This window comes from Pterocles gutturalis, unplaced genomic scaffold (genome assembly GCF_000699245.1).
Source record: "Pterocles gutturalis isolate BGI_N339 unplaced genomic scaffold, ASM69924v1 scaffold21523, whole genome shotgun sequence".
NCBI lineage: Eukaryota > Metazoa > Chordata > Aves > Pterocliformes > Pteroclidae > Pterocles > Pterocles gutturalis.
In genome coordinates this window covers 25,868-42,415 of record NW_010121132.1, presented here as the reverse complement: position 1 = coordinate 42,415, position 16,548 = coordinate 25,868, and the positions used below count along the sequence as shown (strand labels likewise).

At 36.9% G+C, this 16,548-nt stretch overlaps 1 protein-coding gene across 1 annotated transcript in view; it reads right to left on the bottom strand.

The window, feature by feature from the left end:
• Positions 1-1,951: 1,951 nt before the first annotated feature.
• Positions 1,952-16,548, bottom strand: part of PPP2R5A (protein phosphatase 2, regulatory subunit B', alpha) — a 40,456-nt gene continuing 25,859 nt past the window's right edge. The window contains exons 4-13 of the mRNA XM_010077149.1: positions 15,046-15,138; positions 12,618-12,748; positions 12,345-12,404; positions 11,284-11,392; positions 8,874-8,927; positions 5,798-5,848; positions 4,722-4,841; positions 4,516-4,643; positions 2,967-3,068; positions 1,952-2,166 (exon numbers count right to left, since the gene is read on the bottom strand). Of these exons, the coding sequence (XP_010075451.1) occupies positions 2,034-2,166; positions 2,967-3,068; positions 4,516-4,643; positions 4,722-4,841; positions 5,798-5,848; positions 8,874-8,927; positions 11,284-11,392; positions 12,345-12,404; positions 12,618-12,748; positions 15,046-15,138 (981 nt within the window). The 3' untranslated portion in view covers positions 1,952-2,033. The remainder of the gene's footprint in view (positions 2,167-2,966; positions 3,069-4,515; positions 4,644-4,721; positions 4,842-5,797; positions 5,849-8,873; positions 8,928-11,283; positions 11,393-12,344; positions 12,405-12,617; positions 12,749-15,045; positions 15,139-16,548) is intronic.

Genomic DNA, 16,548 nt, shown 5'->3' with positions numbered 1-16,548 from the left:
GGCAAGTGTTGCACAATTTGTTTGAAATGGACCTCTTATAGCTACAGTGTTGGGTTTGTTACTTTTGCTGTCTGTATTTGTAAATTTTTTAACAACTCATAACTACAAATGCCAGTAATTTATTCTTTGTACCATTGCAAGGTAAGTGTTAAATTATACAGACATGAGGGAATCTATTTCCTTTAGACTGGAAGACAGCTGAAAATGCTTTCTATCTCAGACTGGGGAGCTTATTCTTCTATGGAAAAAAAATGCACTAAAGTACCAAATGGAGGTAAATTGTGTCTGCATTATAGTTATCTCCCTCTGGAGCTGGCACAGCATGCCCTTGGAGGCCCCAGTGTTTTAACACTGGGCTTCAGGACTTCAAGAAGCACTATGAAAATTAAAGGAATTTTTTTCCCCTCCAAATTTCAGGCAGCCACCTACGATGGTGGAGTCTGCTTTGGCCAGCTGATTACATAGTCTTTTTATATAAAACTGACATGTAGAGAGCACCAACTAATTGGTTTTGATCAGACAGAGCTCCTGCAAGTGTAATCCACTTCAGGCAGTGTTATTCACATTTCCTCTGTGAAACACAACTCCTTAGGGACAAAAATGAAGTAACAAAAAAAGTGTGATAGAGTCAACTCAGTGTAGTAGAGACTTTTTCCCCCCTAGAAACTGCTTGAATAAAGTCAGTAAACCTGCCAAGCAATGGATAAAACAAGCCCAGGACACCTGCCTCTGCTGTCCTGACCACCCCAGAGCAGAACAAAGCCTTCCACCCTACTCACCAAAAATTAAGCTCCAGGAGCCTGCTCCTCAAACACTTCTGCCACTCAGTGAAAAGCCACAGGTTATTCAGAGACATGCAGTTAGGAGGTTGCACATAAAAGCCATTCTAGTTCTCCTGATCTTCACAAACACAAAAATGTGATATACAGCACCAAATACAAACATAAAGACTTTATTGAATGCTGCTCAATTCCCCAAAGATCTTTCATTACAAAAGTTTTCCACACAACTGCAATTTAAGAGATTGGAATGGTACTCTGATAAAAGATGTGAAAAATACTTGATCAAGTAAACAGACAAGACTTCTATTGTCAACTTTTCACCTTTAAGAAACAGACTGCATTTTCTTCAAATAAAACAAGGAACTATTAACTGACATCCTTCCCACCATACTAAAAAAAAAGTAATCCCAATTTTGGTCTCATTCTTCAGTCTATGAGATGCTAAAACTAATGCAGAATGTCCAAGAGAGTCTCTGAGACCTGCACTACTCTGCAGGGAGTCCTTGGGCTGATGAGGAGCATCATTGATGGGCTCTCTGGAGGAAGCTCCATCCTCAGCTGTAGCAAGAGGAAACCTCTTAGTAGCCCAGGACCAAGAGGCAGCAAGAATGGGTTAGAGGCACTCACCAAGTGGTAGGTCAGATGCAGGGACTACCCCAGCCTGTTCAAGCTGACTTTCTCTCCCTACTTGGCCTCATTCTAATGTGAGCATTATATCAATCTAAATCTGAATCCAGACAGGAATTCAAGGACAGCACCATACCCAAGTTCCTTTCAGTGCTGTAAGGGGCACGTACTGAGTATCTCAGGTTACTGGTAACGTACCTTGGTTTTATTTGAGAAAATACAGCACAACTAGAAGCCTTTTCTATAATCTTAACCAAAGTATGCAGCAATGTGAAAAGTACATATAAAACAAGGAAAAAATGTACATAGCAAACTATACCACCTATGTGCAACACAATCAAAAATTCAAGTCATAATTCTCACCACTCCCGTAATTATTTCACTCATTAAGGATGATAATTCAGTTCTATGAAACGTTGGAAGTGACAGTGTATCAATAATTAGACAAATTTACAATATGCTGTGGTAATGACATCACTTAACTGCTGTATTTAAATTCAAATCTTTACATTTGCCAGAGAAAAAGTTGGCTGCTTCTATGATACTGATGAGGTTTCTTTTGCAAAACCTTATATATTTCAAAAGGGTACAAAAAAGTATGTCTGCCGAGTAGAGGTGGTAATTTCATTTGGCACTTGTATTGTGTGCATTGAGCACGTTGTGAGTGCTGTTCTGCTTTTCTGCCATCGCCTTCTTAAGCTTTAACTCCTCTAGCTTTCTCCACAACTCTTCACGTTCCAATTCTTTCTTCTTCTCTCTGTAGAAAAGAGCCAAGTATCAATTTTAGATGTGTCCTAAGTGCAATGTGGAGATGCAGTTACTTAACAACTGTGATTTACATCTAGTAATTATTCTTGTAATTTTTTAATGCAAAGCTATTTTTAGAGGCAATTAGTTTCCTCTGTTAAAAAGCAAGGGTACAAATTGGTAAGTTTGTGGTAAAACTCTAACTATGCTCCAACAAACTCAGACAACTGCCGTAGGGTGCTTTTGCACAGATGACTGCAATTCTAAGGAGGTTCTTGATCACATGCAAACAAATTAAGGGACTAAGCATCTTTGGGGGGGAAAGCATAACTATTGAAAAGACTTGGCACGTGGTCTCAGCTGGCCCAGGATAACGTATGCCCTTGCGTCCTTTACTCCTTTACAGTACTGCTTAGTAGGTTAGTAGGATAAGAGAGGTTTTAGCTGAGCTATCAAGTATTCTCCAGCTCAGCTTTCTTCAAACACCGCCTGAAGCAGCAGAGCCAGCACCAGGCAGCCCCTCAGCCACAGCTGAACCCAACTTTTCCCACACAGGAGGGAGAACACTCCCTGCCCAGGCAGGAGGGGGAGCTGGGGCCTTCCTGCTGCCCCCCAGGGCTGCAGCTTGCACCACACCACTGGCACACGCCTGCTTGGGTGCTTCTTACCAAAGCAACACCCAGCAGCAAATATTTGATAAGCAGTTCCACTACAGAGCCCCATAGCCACAGCAGTTGAATTTTGTTTCTTTTCAGCTGGTACATTTCAGATGTGTGTTCATCAATGGGCATTCGGCAGAAGAATCCGTACCTTTGCCTTTCTGCTTTATATGAGCTTGTAAGTTCATCAAAAAGCTTGCCATTCATTTCCATCAGGGTTTTCAGCACATTATATACCAGTGCCACAATAGTTCTAGAACAGAAGGAACACAACCATTGGAATTACTCAACACAAAATTAACTTCAGTAAACAAGCGCTCAATTTCTTCTTTGGACTCTGAGCTTCTTAAATAAGATACTGCTGTGAGGTCAGTGGCTTTCTGGAACAAAATACTTCATATAGTTTCCTCTGTGAATTAATAAATTGCATATTTAAACATTTTTTAAAATGCCTATTTAACCTTAAATTCCTGACTCTTGTAATTGCACAGGATATAATTATTAGTATTGTGGCTGTACGATAAAGCCATTCAATTACGTTGATGTTTAATAAACCCAAGTTTTAACAACAGTTTTTTAGAATTTGAGTAATGAAATATGAGTCTAGAAAAACAAAACTCCTGGCTAATAGCTTCAAGACTGGGCAAAAGAATGAGGCAGAGGAAGCCCAGGCACATGGTTTAATACAGCTACTAAAAGCTCTACCAGAAATGTTCCTGGGCAGCAGGCAGCTTTGCTGCACATGCCCCATTAGAAAACTGAGTTGAGAACATCAGGTAATGGTTTGCAGTACCGTAGCTTCTTTAAGAAACTAAAAAGCTTGAGCAATGCTGGTTGTGTCTTAGGTGGCTGTCCATATTTCCATGTTAGGTATTACTCTTCTTTTTGTGAAAGCATTTGATAAATTATTTTAAATATTGTGTTATCTCCTTTAAACCCACTCTTAATTATACAGAGAAATGCAAAAATAGCAATAAAATTAAACATTAAAAAGGTGCTTATCATTAAACTTATCACTAATCAAAAAAGTAGGTAAACTCTTCCCCATCTTTCCCTGTACAAGCTTTATGTTCTGCAAATTAACTTGCAACTCAATTCAAGATGCAGGACACAAACAAAATTAGCTTTTTAGTATTTCAATATAATTACCGCTTCTTTCAAATATAATATAAAAAATACTAATATTTAACTTGTTGCATTAAATATAAAATGAAGTAGCCACTCATTTAATTCCTACCATCCTTTAGAGTGGTAGGCATTGCTCTTCTCTGATAGTCTCTTTTCCCCTTCTTATCTCACTGGGCAGCAAAAACAACTTACGAAGACACTGACAGAATTTTGTTCATCTAAAGCAGTAAAGGACAGCAAAGCATAAATATAGCAGAAGCATCACTTGGAAATTGTTTTGGTCTAAGTAGTATTAATTTGCATTTTTAATTAACACATAAGATTAAATGTGATGACAGCATGAAGACCATCATCCACATTCCTCATACTTTTTTCAATAAATTCCAGGTCTCCATCATAACAATGCAGAACAGTGAAAGAATTATATAGCTGAAAACTACATCCATTTTAGCACCAATAATCTCACTGATTTCATATGATTTAAGTCAAAATTAAGTCACATTAACAAGCTTACAATCCAAACTTGAAACAGTAGACAATAATTTACAGTACTATAGATAAACATTACATACGGATTCCAGTGTTCTTTGGAGATCTTGTATAAACTGCCAAACATAATTGGTAGAATTTTATCAATGTTCTCCTCAATCAGGCTAAGAATATATTCATTATTCCAGAAGTACAAAGCTCTTTCTGCAACCTGAAACGCAAAGTTGAGGGGTCAACAGCCACAAAGTAAATTACTACAAGTTGTGTTTTTTATACTTTTTTTTTTTACCTGAAAATGTGAACTTGACACACACTTGGATATTTGCTTAAATAAAGGCTCTTCTATTTTTTTGAATTGCGTCGGTTCTATTACATCTAAGATTTCTTCAATTTCACCTAAAAACATCACCTGTTTGTATAGAAGAAACACATCAGAAAGTATGAGAACATTTTTTATCGCCATTGTAAACAGAAAGCAGCTTATGTATTAATCATGCAAAGAACACTATGTAATTACAATGCATTAGACATCCACAGGCTTTTAGCAGCCTGAAAGAAGTCAGTCATCAGCTTCAGCTACCAGGTTACAGCTCTCATCTTGGATTTTTTCTTTTGTGTAATTGCTCTAAACACTTCACAGAACTGCTCCTGTAGAATATGGTTTTTTACAGTTTAAAAAAACCAGTAGAACATTTCATTTCTTCAAGAATGGCTGCAGAGATTACCATTACCCAAGCTCTCCAAAATAGCTTTGGATCATTAATTCCCATTTTAAGTTACAACCAGAAGAACGCCAAGTAGGTGACCCAGAAAAATTTAACACAACTCACACAAACAAGACAACAGTGTTCAAGGACCCAACTTTGAAAGAGCTGTTGGGGGGTGGGATCTGGTGACGTAAAATCAAACTCTTGATTTTTAAACTTATTGTAACTACATAGAAGAAACCAGAAAAAAAATTACTTTGCCAAGACCATTTAAAGTTATTTTTATATTACAGAAAAATAACATATGTATGATTTTCCTGATGCTTACTCAGTACCTCAAATGCTAAGTCTGTCATGTTGCAGATGACTACCTCCAACCTGGTCTATATCTACTAAAATATTTCTCACTTCAGAAAACTTTCTCTATGCAATATCATAACCAGAATGCAACTCTTAATATAGTTTTAACATAGTAACACCAAAGACAAGACATACAAAACAACTGCATCAAGTTGCACGACAAACATGAGCACCTCAAGAAGCTTCAAGAACTGCAAGTTTTCCTGCAAGGTCTCTTGAAAAGCACAGGAAAGGCAAGGAACCTGCCACATATCATTTTATATCACAGCACACACCAGACACAACAGACAAAACCAACCTCTTTCTGACTGCAAGTTTTTGGCCAAAATTTGAGCAGTCCTCTGATTACCTACATTAAAAACACAAACAGGTTAAAGCAGAACAAGTTCCTATTATATATTTGATAAGATTGAAAAAAAAAAAAAAAGCACTAGTTTGCTTTTCCTTATCCAGAGGTTCAATGAAACCTGAATACAGCTAAATGTAGTTCCACTGAAAATAAATATTGTGCTGTCTCATTTAAAATATTTATGTTGTTTAGGTTATCAGAATAATTTAGACCCTTATCACTTCACGCTTTTCCTTATCCAGAGGTTCAATGAAACCCGAATACAGCTAAACGTAGTTCCACTGAAAATATTGTGCTGTCTCATTTAAATATTTATGTTGTTTAGGTTATAAGAATAATTTAGACCCTTATCACTTCACAAGAATGGCTGTGTAGTATTTAGATGCCTGCTGGGTTAAACTCCCACAATTAGTTACACTTGCTTCTGTAGATTCATAATTTAAAGTAGTTTACGTAAATACACTGTAAATCTAGGGCCATGTTCTGTTAATTGATTAGTTACACTTGCTTCTGTAGATTCATACTTTAGTTTGCGTAAATACACTGTAAATCTAGGGCCACGTTCTGTTAATTAGCTCGTAACTGAATGAATCAGTTATATACTAGTGAGATTTCGTATTTTTAAAGAACAAACCTGAACATTTACAGGTATAATAGCTCATTCTGCCAACACCTTCCCTTCCCCCAGAACAATGCAAGTGAGACAAAAAAATTCAGACAAGCACATTTGGCAAAGAAAAGCTGTGAGAACCTACCACGTATCCCTAATTGGACCATGAATTTACTGGTCTCAAAAGCAAAAAAACTGAGTTATCTGAAGAGTGCAGTTTTCAGCACTTGTTATGGTAAAAGTGTTGAATATACTTCGCTGTAGAGACTCATGTCCTCAATTTGATAGGGAAATAACATGTTCCTAGTATAACAGTGATAATAACAAGATACCAACTCCTTGCTCCTCAGAGAGAGTATCAGTTTCCAGCTTCCCTGTGCTTTCGTATTAAGAAGTGGATACAGGCACATTTATGTTCAAAGACTTTATTCAAAGAAATATTCAACATGAATGCAGATCTGAAATCTTGCCGCTCTTAACTACACAAAACTCTTTAATATTAACCTTCTTCCCTGACCTATGAAATTCCCATAATGTAACTTAAAACAGGGGGCACCTGCTAGAAAAATTATCTTATGTACAAGGACTGCAGGTTTAGGCTGATTTCTTCAATGTAAAGGCCACTGCACTTAGCAGGGTTAGGTAACAAACTCTTCTTGTCAGCTCCACAAACATCAGGACTGACCTAAGGCAGACTACCATAGCTACAAGAGCTCGGATTAAATGTCCTCTAAATTGACCCTGAGTGACAATATCTACCAGAAAAATAACAGTAAGGTACTCATGAAGACAGCCTTCTGATGGAGTTCTTAAAATATTACTTGACCTAAAGCCAAAAAAAAAAAATATCCAAATACTATCTCATCAGTTGCCCCAAATTTTAACATTTACTTCACAAGCATTCTAGAAAGTTTCTTAAAGCTTCACTTCCTCTCATCTTATTAAGTTTTATTCCTTTATAAAACCAATTTTACTATATGCTCAGAGCAGTGACTCTGCAGTGAGTTCTTGTATCTTCTCCATTCTGAACTCATCTTTACCGATTAAGAGGTGACCAGAACTGTATACTACGATCCAGACAGTCTCGGAATTGCACTATGGCTCTCCTCCTTCAAAAAGCCCTGCCTTACCGCTTCAAAGTGTGGGCTTGGATCCTGCATCACAGTTCTGTAAATTCATATCAGGAAGTTCTGACTTTATCACATTGTCACTTCATTCAGTCTTGCAGGCTGTTACATAATACTACACATTTTCTGCTCACATATCAACTTTAACTGTCAAAATGCCTGGATTGTTTCATCGCTTGGCTTAAGGAATATGGCTTATGCAATTCCTTCTCCTGGCTCTATCCAACAAGATACACTGGTCAGTAAGGGTATGTGGCAACACTGCAGAACAGGAGGAAAGAACATGCTTCAAGCAGACAAGGCAAATTTATAGATGGTCAGGTCTATCACCTTCCACCACCTACAGGTAACTTGTCTTCTGAAAAGGAACATCAACACTTAAGTGGCTGTGCAGCAAACAACCTTCCACTGAAAGGCTGGTGAAGACTGTTTCCACAAAGCTTTTTATCTTTTTTCTTTATAGAAAAATTTAGATTTTGCAGAAGCTCTTCATTTGCTGTCACACAAAGGGATAGTGTATTTAAATACCAGCATACCCCTAACAGAAAGATTTCTGATTGTCCAACAAAAACCTGTTTCTGTTCCAGCTGATCTGACACCAGTCTGTGTCCCCATGAGCTGCTGACTGCCCTGAGCCTGCATTCCTCTTTACGGGCATTGCCAAAGCCCTTGCATGAAGCACTGCAAACCCCTTTTTAGCTGAGCTGTCAATATGTGTTATGGGAGATTCAGTCTGGCAAAAGCCACTGATGCCTGAAGCACCTGTATTACAACTGCCAAGAGGCAGCCCAGCAACTGAAGAGACAGAACAGAAACATCGCATTTAGAATTTCGGAGTTCTGTCTAAATAAAGTGTTGTTATTTTTTCCAATTTTTATTTTGGGATTGTTTATGCCCTGAAACATTTCAGCTTTATACAGTGGCTAGGCACAAGCCATCAGCACCAAAAATGCTGAAATTTTAGTTCTTACCAGGAGAAGTAAGAAGGTAAGAAGTTTTTACATGCTTTCTCATATGAGGTAATTTGCATGATAGCAGTGGTTCAAACTTATTTAAATTTGTGCTGTATCTTGGTCACAGGTGAAGAGATAACTGCACTCTATAACACAGAATCTTCTTAACAACTGTCCTAGATTTAAATAATTTTCTTTTTTGTTTTTTCAAAAAATCACCTATGGATCACTAATCAACATAGCACAGATAGCACTGCTATATAATTCTAACAAGTTACACTGAAATACTTAGTTGAAATTAAAAACAGAAAAACATTCAACTGAAAAACACTTACAGGCTCTGTTAAAGTCGTATCTTTTTCCAGGAACTGTACAACACAATAGGCGAGCTAGAATGCAAGTCATATGATTATTTAGTTTAAACAGACACTGTTTAGACATTGCAGCGTAACTAAATATCACAACTTATAATGGAAGCACTTCAGATCAGGAGGGGGGAAAAACCCAACCCCAAACACCCCTACAGAGCCATTTAAAATTCTTCCAAACTAAACAAATCAGCAATTAAAGCATCAAGATACACAGGCCTGCCCTATCTTACAAAAACTTCCTGCATACCAAAATTATTATTTTTTTTTTCTTCTTAGAAGAAAATTACTTTTAAGCTTGATGGTTTATTTCTCTAACTCGGATCCAGTACCCAGACAGATTTTTCTCAACATCAATCCCTGTACTAACATTAAAAATCTATCATTTTCAAACATCTACATTGCAGTAAAAAAGTTATACTTTCAATCAAAAAAATGTTTTAAAACAGAGTTGACTGAGCACACATAGCTCAGGTACTAGACCTCTACAGCGTGCAACGTTCTCTGATAAGATGACATGTGAAAGAATTTCCATGTGTTATATGGCCACAAGAGACCAGGCAGCACCTGTCCAGCTGAGTGTCCCGTCGCCAGCCACGGCCAACAACAAATGCCTGTGCAAGAGCGTGAAGAGGGGGAAGCAAAAGGTGATTAAGTCACCAGCACACTCTCCCAGCCTCCACTGATTTCTGTCCAGGGGTCTTCTGAGGCCGAAGTGTGATATTATACGTTATATAATTACTTATTGTTTAGTTACTTAGCACATTAAGTAACTAAACAACCATACCTCTGCCCAGACAGAAACCATACAATAACCCTATTACTAGAGCAGTTACAATCCTGGATTCCATTAAGACTGATTTTAGGAAGTCACAGTATTTGTCATCTCAAAATATAAAGTGATGACAAAAGCCACTTAGATGTAATGCATGGACATTTCAATACTTAGGATACTCAAATCCAAGCATTATCTTTCCTTTTTTTTTTTTTTAATCTGTTATCCCAAAGCAGATAGTTGCAATACTGTAATTACAACATGTCTAATTTATTTCTTTTACCCATAGGCTAAGGATGCATATGTGTAGATGCAAAAAATAATATCACACAATAGTCTCATAAAACCCCATTATATGTTGTACAGTAATGCGTTATGTTCAAAGACAAAGACAAACTTAATTCAGCTTTAAGGCTTCAACTTCCAAGGGCAGGCTGAACTTGTACTGTAGCAACAAAGCAACCGGCCACTCCTGATTGCAAAGCAGATTTAATGCGAGTTTACACCTTCAGGATAATATGAAACCAGAAATGCGCGGTGCTGAAACTGCCCATGGCACTAGCGGCTTATGCAGGATCGATGAGTAGCCTGGTCAGCACACCAAACGCTACTTTCAGGTACACATTACAGCTAAACTGACAGGACCCCTTCAGATCAAGTAGCTTGCTGTACTGGTCTGTCAGTGAGAACACCTTTGGCAAGTGATTGGTCCCTGTCACATCACTGACTCACTCCATGGAGCAGCCTATCGCATCGCAATAAACCACAAATGATTTAATTAAAACTTTATATGAGAATTAGGAGTTAACTGAGCTCTTGACTTGATCCTGTTTGTACGCTATATAGTCATAATGATTTCACTTTAATTAGAAACTCATTTCCTTGTATCGTTAGACTATAAGGAGCTGTATTAGCGAGCAAAGTTAGCAAAGCAAGTTTTTTAACTAGCCACGGCAGAATTACTTGCAAGTTTGCATCAAAGGTATTCAATACTCAAGTGCCATATGTCTGGAAAGGATATACATTACTCCTCAAATGAAAAGCTGCACATCTGCGCAAAGTATGAGAATGGAAGTCAAATAAGGAACTGCAGCATTCTGACAGTGTGTCATGGTTCTGCATAATTTCTAGCTGATCCAGAGAGCTACTAGACATTTCTGCCATTTATAGCCAACATTCTCCTCCCCTCCCCATCACTGGTATGGTTTTAAAAATAAAAAAAGCACTTCTGAAATAAGCACCTGGCCATACTGAAGGTTCCTTTATACACTGCATTTAGGTTACATAAAGGAAGTGGGAACAGCACAAGGTTCTGGGATTAAATGAAGCTTAAAGTGTGACAAGACTAGCAAGCAAGAAAAGCTTCCTACTCCAGCTGACATGACTTTGACTTGCTGTTATATTCTTTCACTTTTAATGTATGCTAAATATGATCTCAAAATTAACATTTAGACATAAGATCTGTAAGATCTTTAAAAAAAGTCACCAAATTTATAATATCAATATTCCAAAATACTTGTAACACATACTGCTTTAAATTTCATCAGTTTCAAACACAAATACAAAAAACCCCACCACTCTTAAAAATAGGCAAAAGCTTACCTGTGCGTGAAACAAAGCTAATCCCTTTGCAGTATGCATGGGAATCAGAACTTTCATAAGGAACTGTTTGTGTTCTGCTTTCAGTGGCAGGGCAAAACCATTGATAATACTGAAAACATGAATAAGCAGGATTTATTTTTATTAAAAAATAATTAATTTTCCTAGCAAGTCAAGAATTTTTGTAAAAAAAACAAAACTAAAAGACAACTAGATGACATACAATTTCGAACTATTTTACCAAGGCAGTTTGAATGTTTGTTTTGAGGTTGTTGAACAACCTTTCCCTCCAAAAAACAAACTTAAAAAGTTGTCTCATTGATTCAGTAATCTTATTTTTATAAATTCTTATTTTTAAAAGTTGATGAGTTGTAGAACAGACAGAAGTCCTTCAGTAAGGGGTTGGGGCTTCCTCCCCCACCTCCCCTACATTTTAGATGCAAGAAAAAATTGGTATCCCTTTCACTTGATTTTAATGAAAATTTGTTCTACAATAGTTTCACAATGTTTGTATTTCCAATTAGACCAGTAATATTTATAAAATTTTCTGCTGTGAAATATGTGTGACAGTTTCGGAAAAACAGTAAAATACTGCCACAAGAAACTTCAAAGTTAAAAATCAAATTAGTGAAACAGTGTCCAAAAAAACCCCTAAAAACCCCTAGCACTTAGAAGGCTTTCCTGAATAGAATGTAAAGACAACCCAAGCTGACAAAGATTAAAGCATTTCATTCAGCATGAGGACAAAAGTTAACATTCATTTTCTGAATCAAAGAACACGTCACCTATCAGGTAAGATAAGCAGAAGCAGATATTCCTGACAAACAAGGACCCTTGAGAAATATTTTGCAAGTCATCTTTAAACTTGCACTGAAAAAGAAAAATTATTACTCTATATCCTAATTTGATATTCAGATGGTAACCCCAACAGTATTAGATTATATCAGTGACTGCACTTCATCACATTACTGTAATAATTCTCTTCCCCCCTCCATTTCCAAAGCAAGAAAGCTGAAGTAAACACCCACAATAACATTTTATATTTTTTCCTGTGTCAAACTTACCTTCCTAATATCTCAAGAAGTTCAGCAACACCATTGAAGTGCTCTGTTTCATATATAAACCTGTTATGAAAAAAGACAACCATTAAAAAATCGAAACAGAGGATCAGAGGTTTCAAATAAATAACCTGAAATAACCTTTGAAATATTTGAAAGCCAGATCACAGACCAAAACCAGGTCTTTTATTTCAAGAATAAATCACTGCAGACCCAGACCACGAAGGCAAGAAAATATTCCTCAACCTAGTCACACACACATATACATGTACAGCATACCTGAGGAAAATGTTGTTAATCTGTTTCCTGATGAATGCTCTTAAACCAAGGAACTTTCCATAAATTCGATGAAGAACTGTCTTTAGGAAATCACGTTCCCGTGGGTCTTCACTATCAAAGAGCTCCAACAGCTTTAAAAATTAAATTGAAATGTATTACTTTTGAAAGACTTGAACTTTGTTATGTTACTAAGTGATTCAAGTTTTGTTTTTAATTTACAGGTTTACATTAGAAAAATCATAATAAATTTAACTAAAAAACTTTGTTTGGATGTCCATATTTTATTTTCAAAATCAGATTTTTAATAAAGATTATTATTTAAAAAAACAAAACCAGCAGCTTCATTCTCTTCAGAAGCCTGTATACAACGGACATCAACACCATTCCAACAACTATCACACTATCAAACTAAAAATGAAACAGCCACTCCTCCCAGTTTCGTGTCATCAGCAAACTTGCTGAGGGTGCACTCTACTCCCTCATCCAAACCTTATCAAACCTTAGTAAGTGTTTTATACTTGGTCTTTAAGAGATCAGAATGATTAAAATCTGTGTCAGATATTTACAATTTTTAATTAAAATCCTGTACTACTCATCTCAAAAAGCTACTTGTGTCTTGACGATTAACCAAAAGCACCATTGTTTGCAGAATCATTTTGCAGGATAAGTGGATGATAAGACCATGCATATTTCTTCAGGGGGAGAAGGAGAGATAAATTTAAGAGAATGATAACACATTAAAAATAAGCTGTGGGGAAAAAAAATTAAAAAAAAATTGAAAAATCGCTGCAAGCAGAAGTTGTTTCATTTCTGTCCAAATCTACAAACAGTATTCCCTGCCCTCACCTCCTTCCTTTTAAACACACCTTTTACATACCCCCACCCCCATTTTCCTTTTATATATTCTGTGTGATTAACATGTTTTTGTTCCTGTACAGGAAATTTCACAATTAATTATTTAAGGGGGGGGAATAAACTAAGCAAAGATATGTAATTATTAACTAATTATCTGCTAATACAGACTAAATGCCACAACGAGCTAGGTAAGATTTTCCACACATTTTTTTTCTTGTAGAAAGTTTTCCAAGGATAGAAAAAAGACCATACTCACTTGAAGACATCAAAAGATATCCCAATCCCTTACAGACCATTATTTTATTTTTTTTCCCCTTGTATGTCCAAGTAAGAGCATATTCAGAAACGTCAACTGCGCTAAACAAGTTCCTAACTTCGCTCAAGCAGTCACCACAGTCTCCTGCTCAGCCCAGGTCTGTGAGCTCAGGTGTGTCTACACCAAGCAGCACTTGGGACTGGAAACAGCCATTCAGGAGCTTGGTTCAGGCTCATTTCATTTTTATATTTAGAAGGAAATTCTCTGGGTCACTACTCCACTCTTTTTTTCCATATATAGCTAGCTGTTCATTGCATTGTTTTGCTTGATCTTTCTCTAGAGCACAAGCGAAATGTCAGGAACCAAAATTCTGCAACATGGCTCTTAAGTGCCATGGGGCAATTAGTAAATTGGATAACCCTGGCCAATAATACAGCAGGAGCTTCAAACCTAAATTTTGTGGGAAAGTTGAATAAAACAGAGGAGGAAACACCTATAAACAAGAACAGTAAAACCAAACAAGGGGAAATTAAATGCAGTCACTGAAGGTGGGGAGGGAAAGTGTCCATCCATGTTTTTATTTTTCATCACTGTACTGTGATGGCCTGCCAGCACTCACTCTTCAGATACTGAGCTTTTTCTTGACAAATAAGTATTTTGACATAACAAAAAAACCCAATATCCCCACCAAGTTAACTTTGAACAAAAATTGTTATGGTATTCTACAGCATAATTCCTTGAGAAGTTACATTTAATTTGAAATCTCACTTCACTTTCTTGCTCATAGTTACTCTGCATGGTGAAGCATCATTCTCCTATATACTTTCTTAGTTGATTTTCCTTCTGTGGTTAAAACACGGATTGTAAAAAGAACACCACTATGTAGTTACAAGTTAGCAGATGTTGGAACACATTTCATGTACAGTAAGTACACGAACTTTTTAGAGCAAAAATGTTTCCTCTAAGTTTTCCCATGATAAATCTACGAAAAAACCACACATAAAAGCACTACAAAAATTTAACTAGCACATTGATTTGACTGAAGTTACAAATCATTAGAAACACAACTTGTATTTACAAATTACAAATATCTTGCATGCAAAGCACTGATGTTGATACCTGAAAACCTGAAGTTACTAATTCCATACAGCCTGTGTGGTATGTTTAGCATTTGGCAGAAGCCACTGCTGAAACAGCCAAAATTTAACCCTGTATCAACATGAAAGCTTTAATATTCTCCTTAACTGTACAATCATCTGGTAAGTTAAGCTTGAGAGATGATCTTTAAATCTAGGGGTGGGAAAACTCTCTACTTACCTGCTGTACAAATTTCTGGTCAATATATCGCTTTGCAATGCTAGGCTGAAAATCCGGGCTCTCCAAAAACCTCAGGAAAAATTCATACACCAACTACAAACATTGAAATGAAAATTTTGAAGTTAGTAAGTAAACCATAACACAGAGCTCAGCCCCACGACCACCACAAAGTCAGTGGGACTATTCACATGCTTAAAAGGTACAAAGGGAAACTGAAGCCTAACACATCACTGCTTGATCACAGCCTCTACCAGAGTTTACTGCAAGAATTACAATAAGTATTAAGAACACTATTTATTAAGCTTTGGCTCCTCTGGGAATTAATCTACTGAAAATATCATTATTAGAAAAAAAACAAGTTCTAAGTATTACATATATTCACATTTCCTACTATATTAAGAATTTATTATGTAAAAATAACTTACCAAACACTTATCAACACTGAGGGTAAAACTAAGTGCTCTAACATTACCTAAGTCCTTTAACAGATGAAGAAAAATCCACTAAGTGTTCCTGAAATGAAGTTTCAGCAGCAAACTACAAAAATTAAGAGTCATATTAAAACGCTAAATGAATACACAGAAACACACGAGCTTGGCTTAACATTAGGTTTCTGTATCCTGGACACTCAATTCGAACAGCAGGACCCTCTTCACCATCCGTTATATTTGGTAGCATATTATTTCTATTGAGTTCAAGTCCCCAGGAGCTGCGATCCCACAACGCCCACAGACGGAAAACAGACAGGAAAGAGCTAGCGAGGGTCTGAGGCAGCAGAGAGAGGCTCGGAGAAGCCAGAGCACAAGCCCCATCTTTTGGGGTTCATCAGAAAGAAGTCCAAGACACAAAACACTGCACTTCCACAAGAATGACAGATTTATAAAAGACAAAGCATCGCTTAACTAGGACAGAATTGAGATGAAAGGCAACTTGTGTTTAGATACATTCAGGGCTGCTTATGTTGCCCATGCCTATTTCTTAACTCCATGTCAGTTGAACAATTGATTAGTAATAACACTAAAATGCAATTTAAATGCATACAGACATCACTGACTGGACTGCTAAATAAAACCCACGCAGAGCTTTGGTAATACTCACAGGCATGTATTTCAACTAGTATCACTGAGTACTTATTAAACAGAGCCAACACCTGAAGAATTCATAGTTATAATTATGAAGTTCACTTGAGAGAAGTGCTTGACAATAAGCACTTTTTATCTAGAACATTTATGATGACAGTTACTTACACATAGCCTCAAGGAGGGTATGCTGTATCTGCAAAGCAGAAGCTCAGAAACAAGTTCCCCTTCACTCTTTCTTCCCCTCTGACAGACTGTAACACAAGCTTTTCATGTCAGCAGCTTAAATGTATACAAATTTCATCTAACAGAACTGTATTAAAACCCAAGCTTCTCTGTACAGTCTTTGTCTTCTTGTGCATAAACACAATAGCACACCGTTGCACAACAGATAACACAGGACAGAATTTTTTTAAAGCTTGGA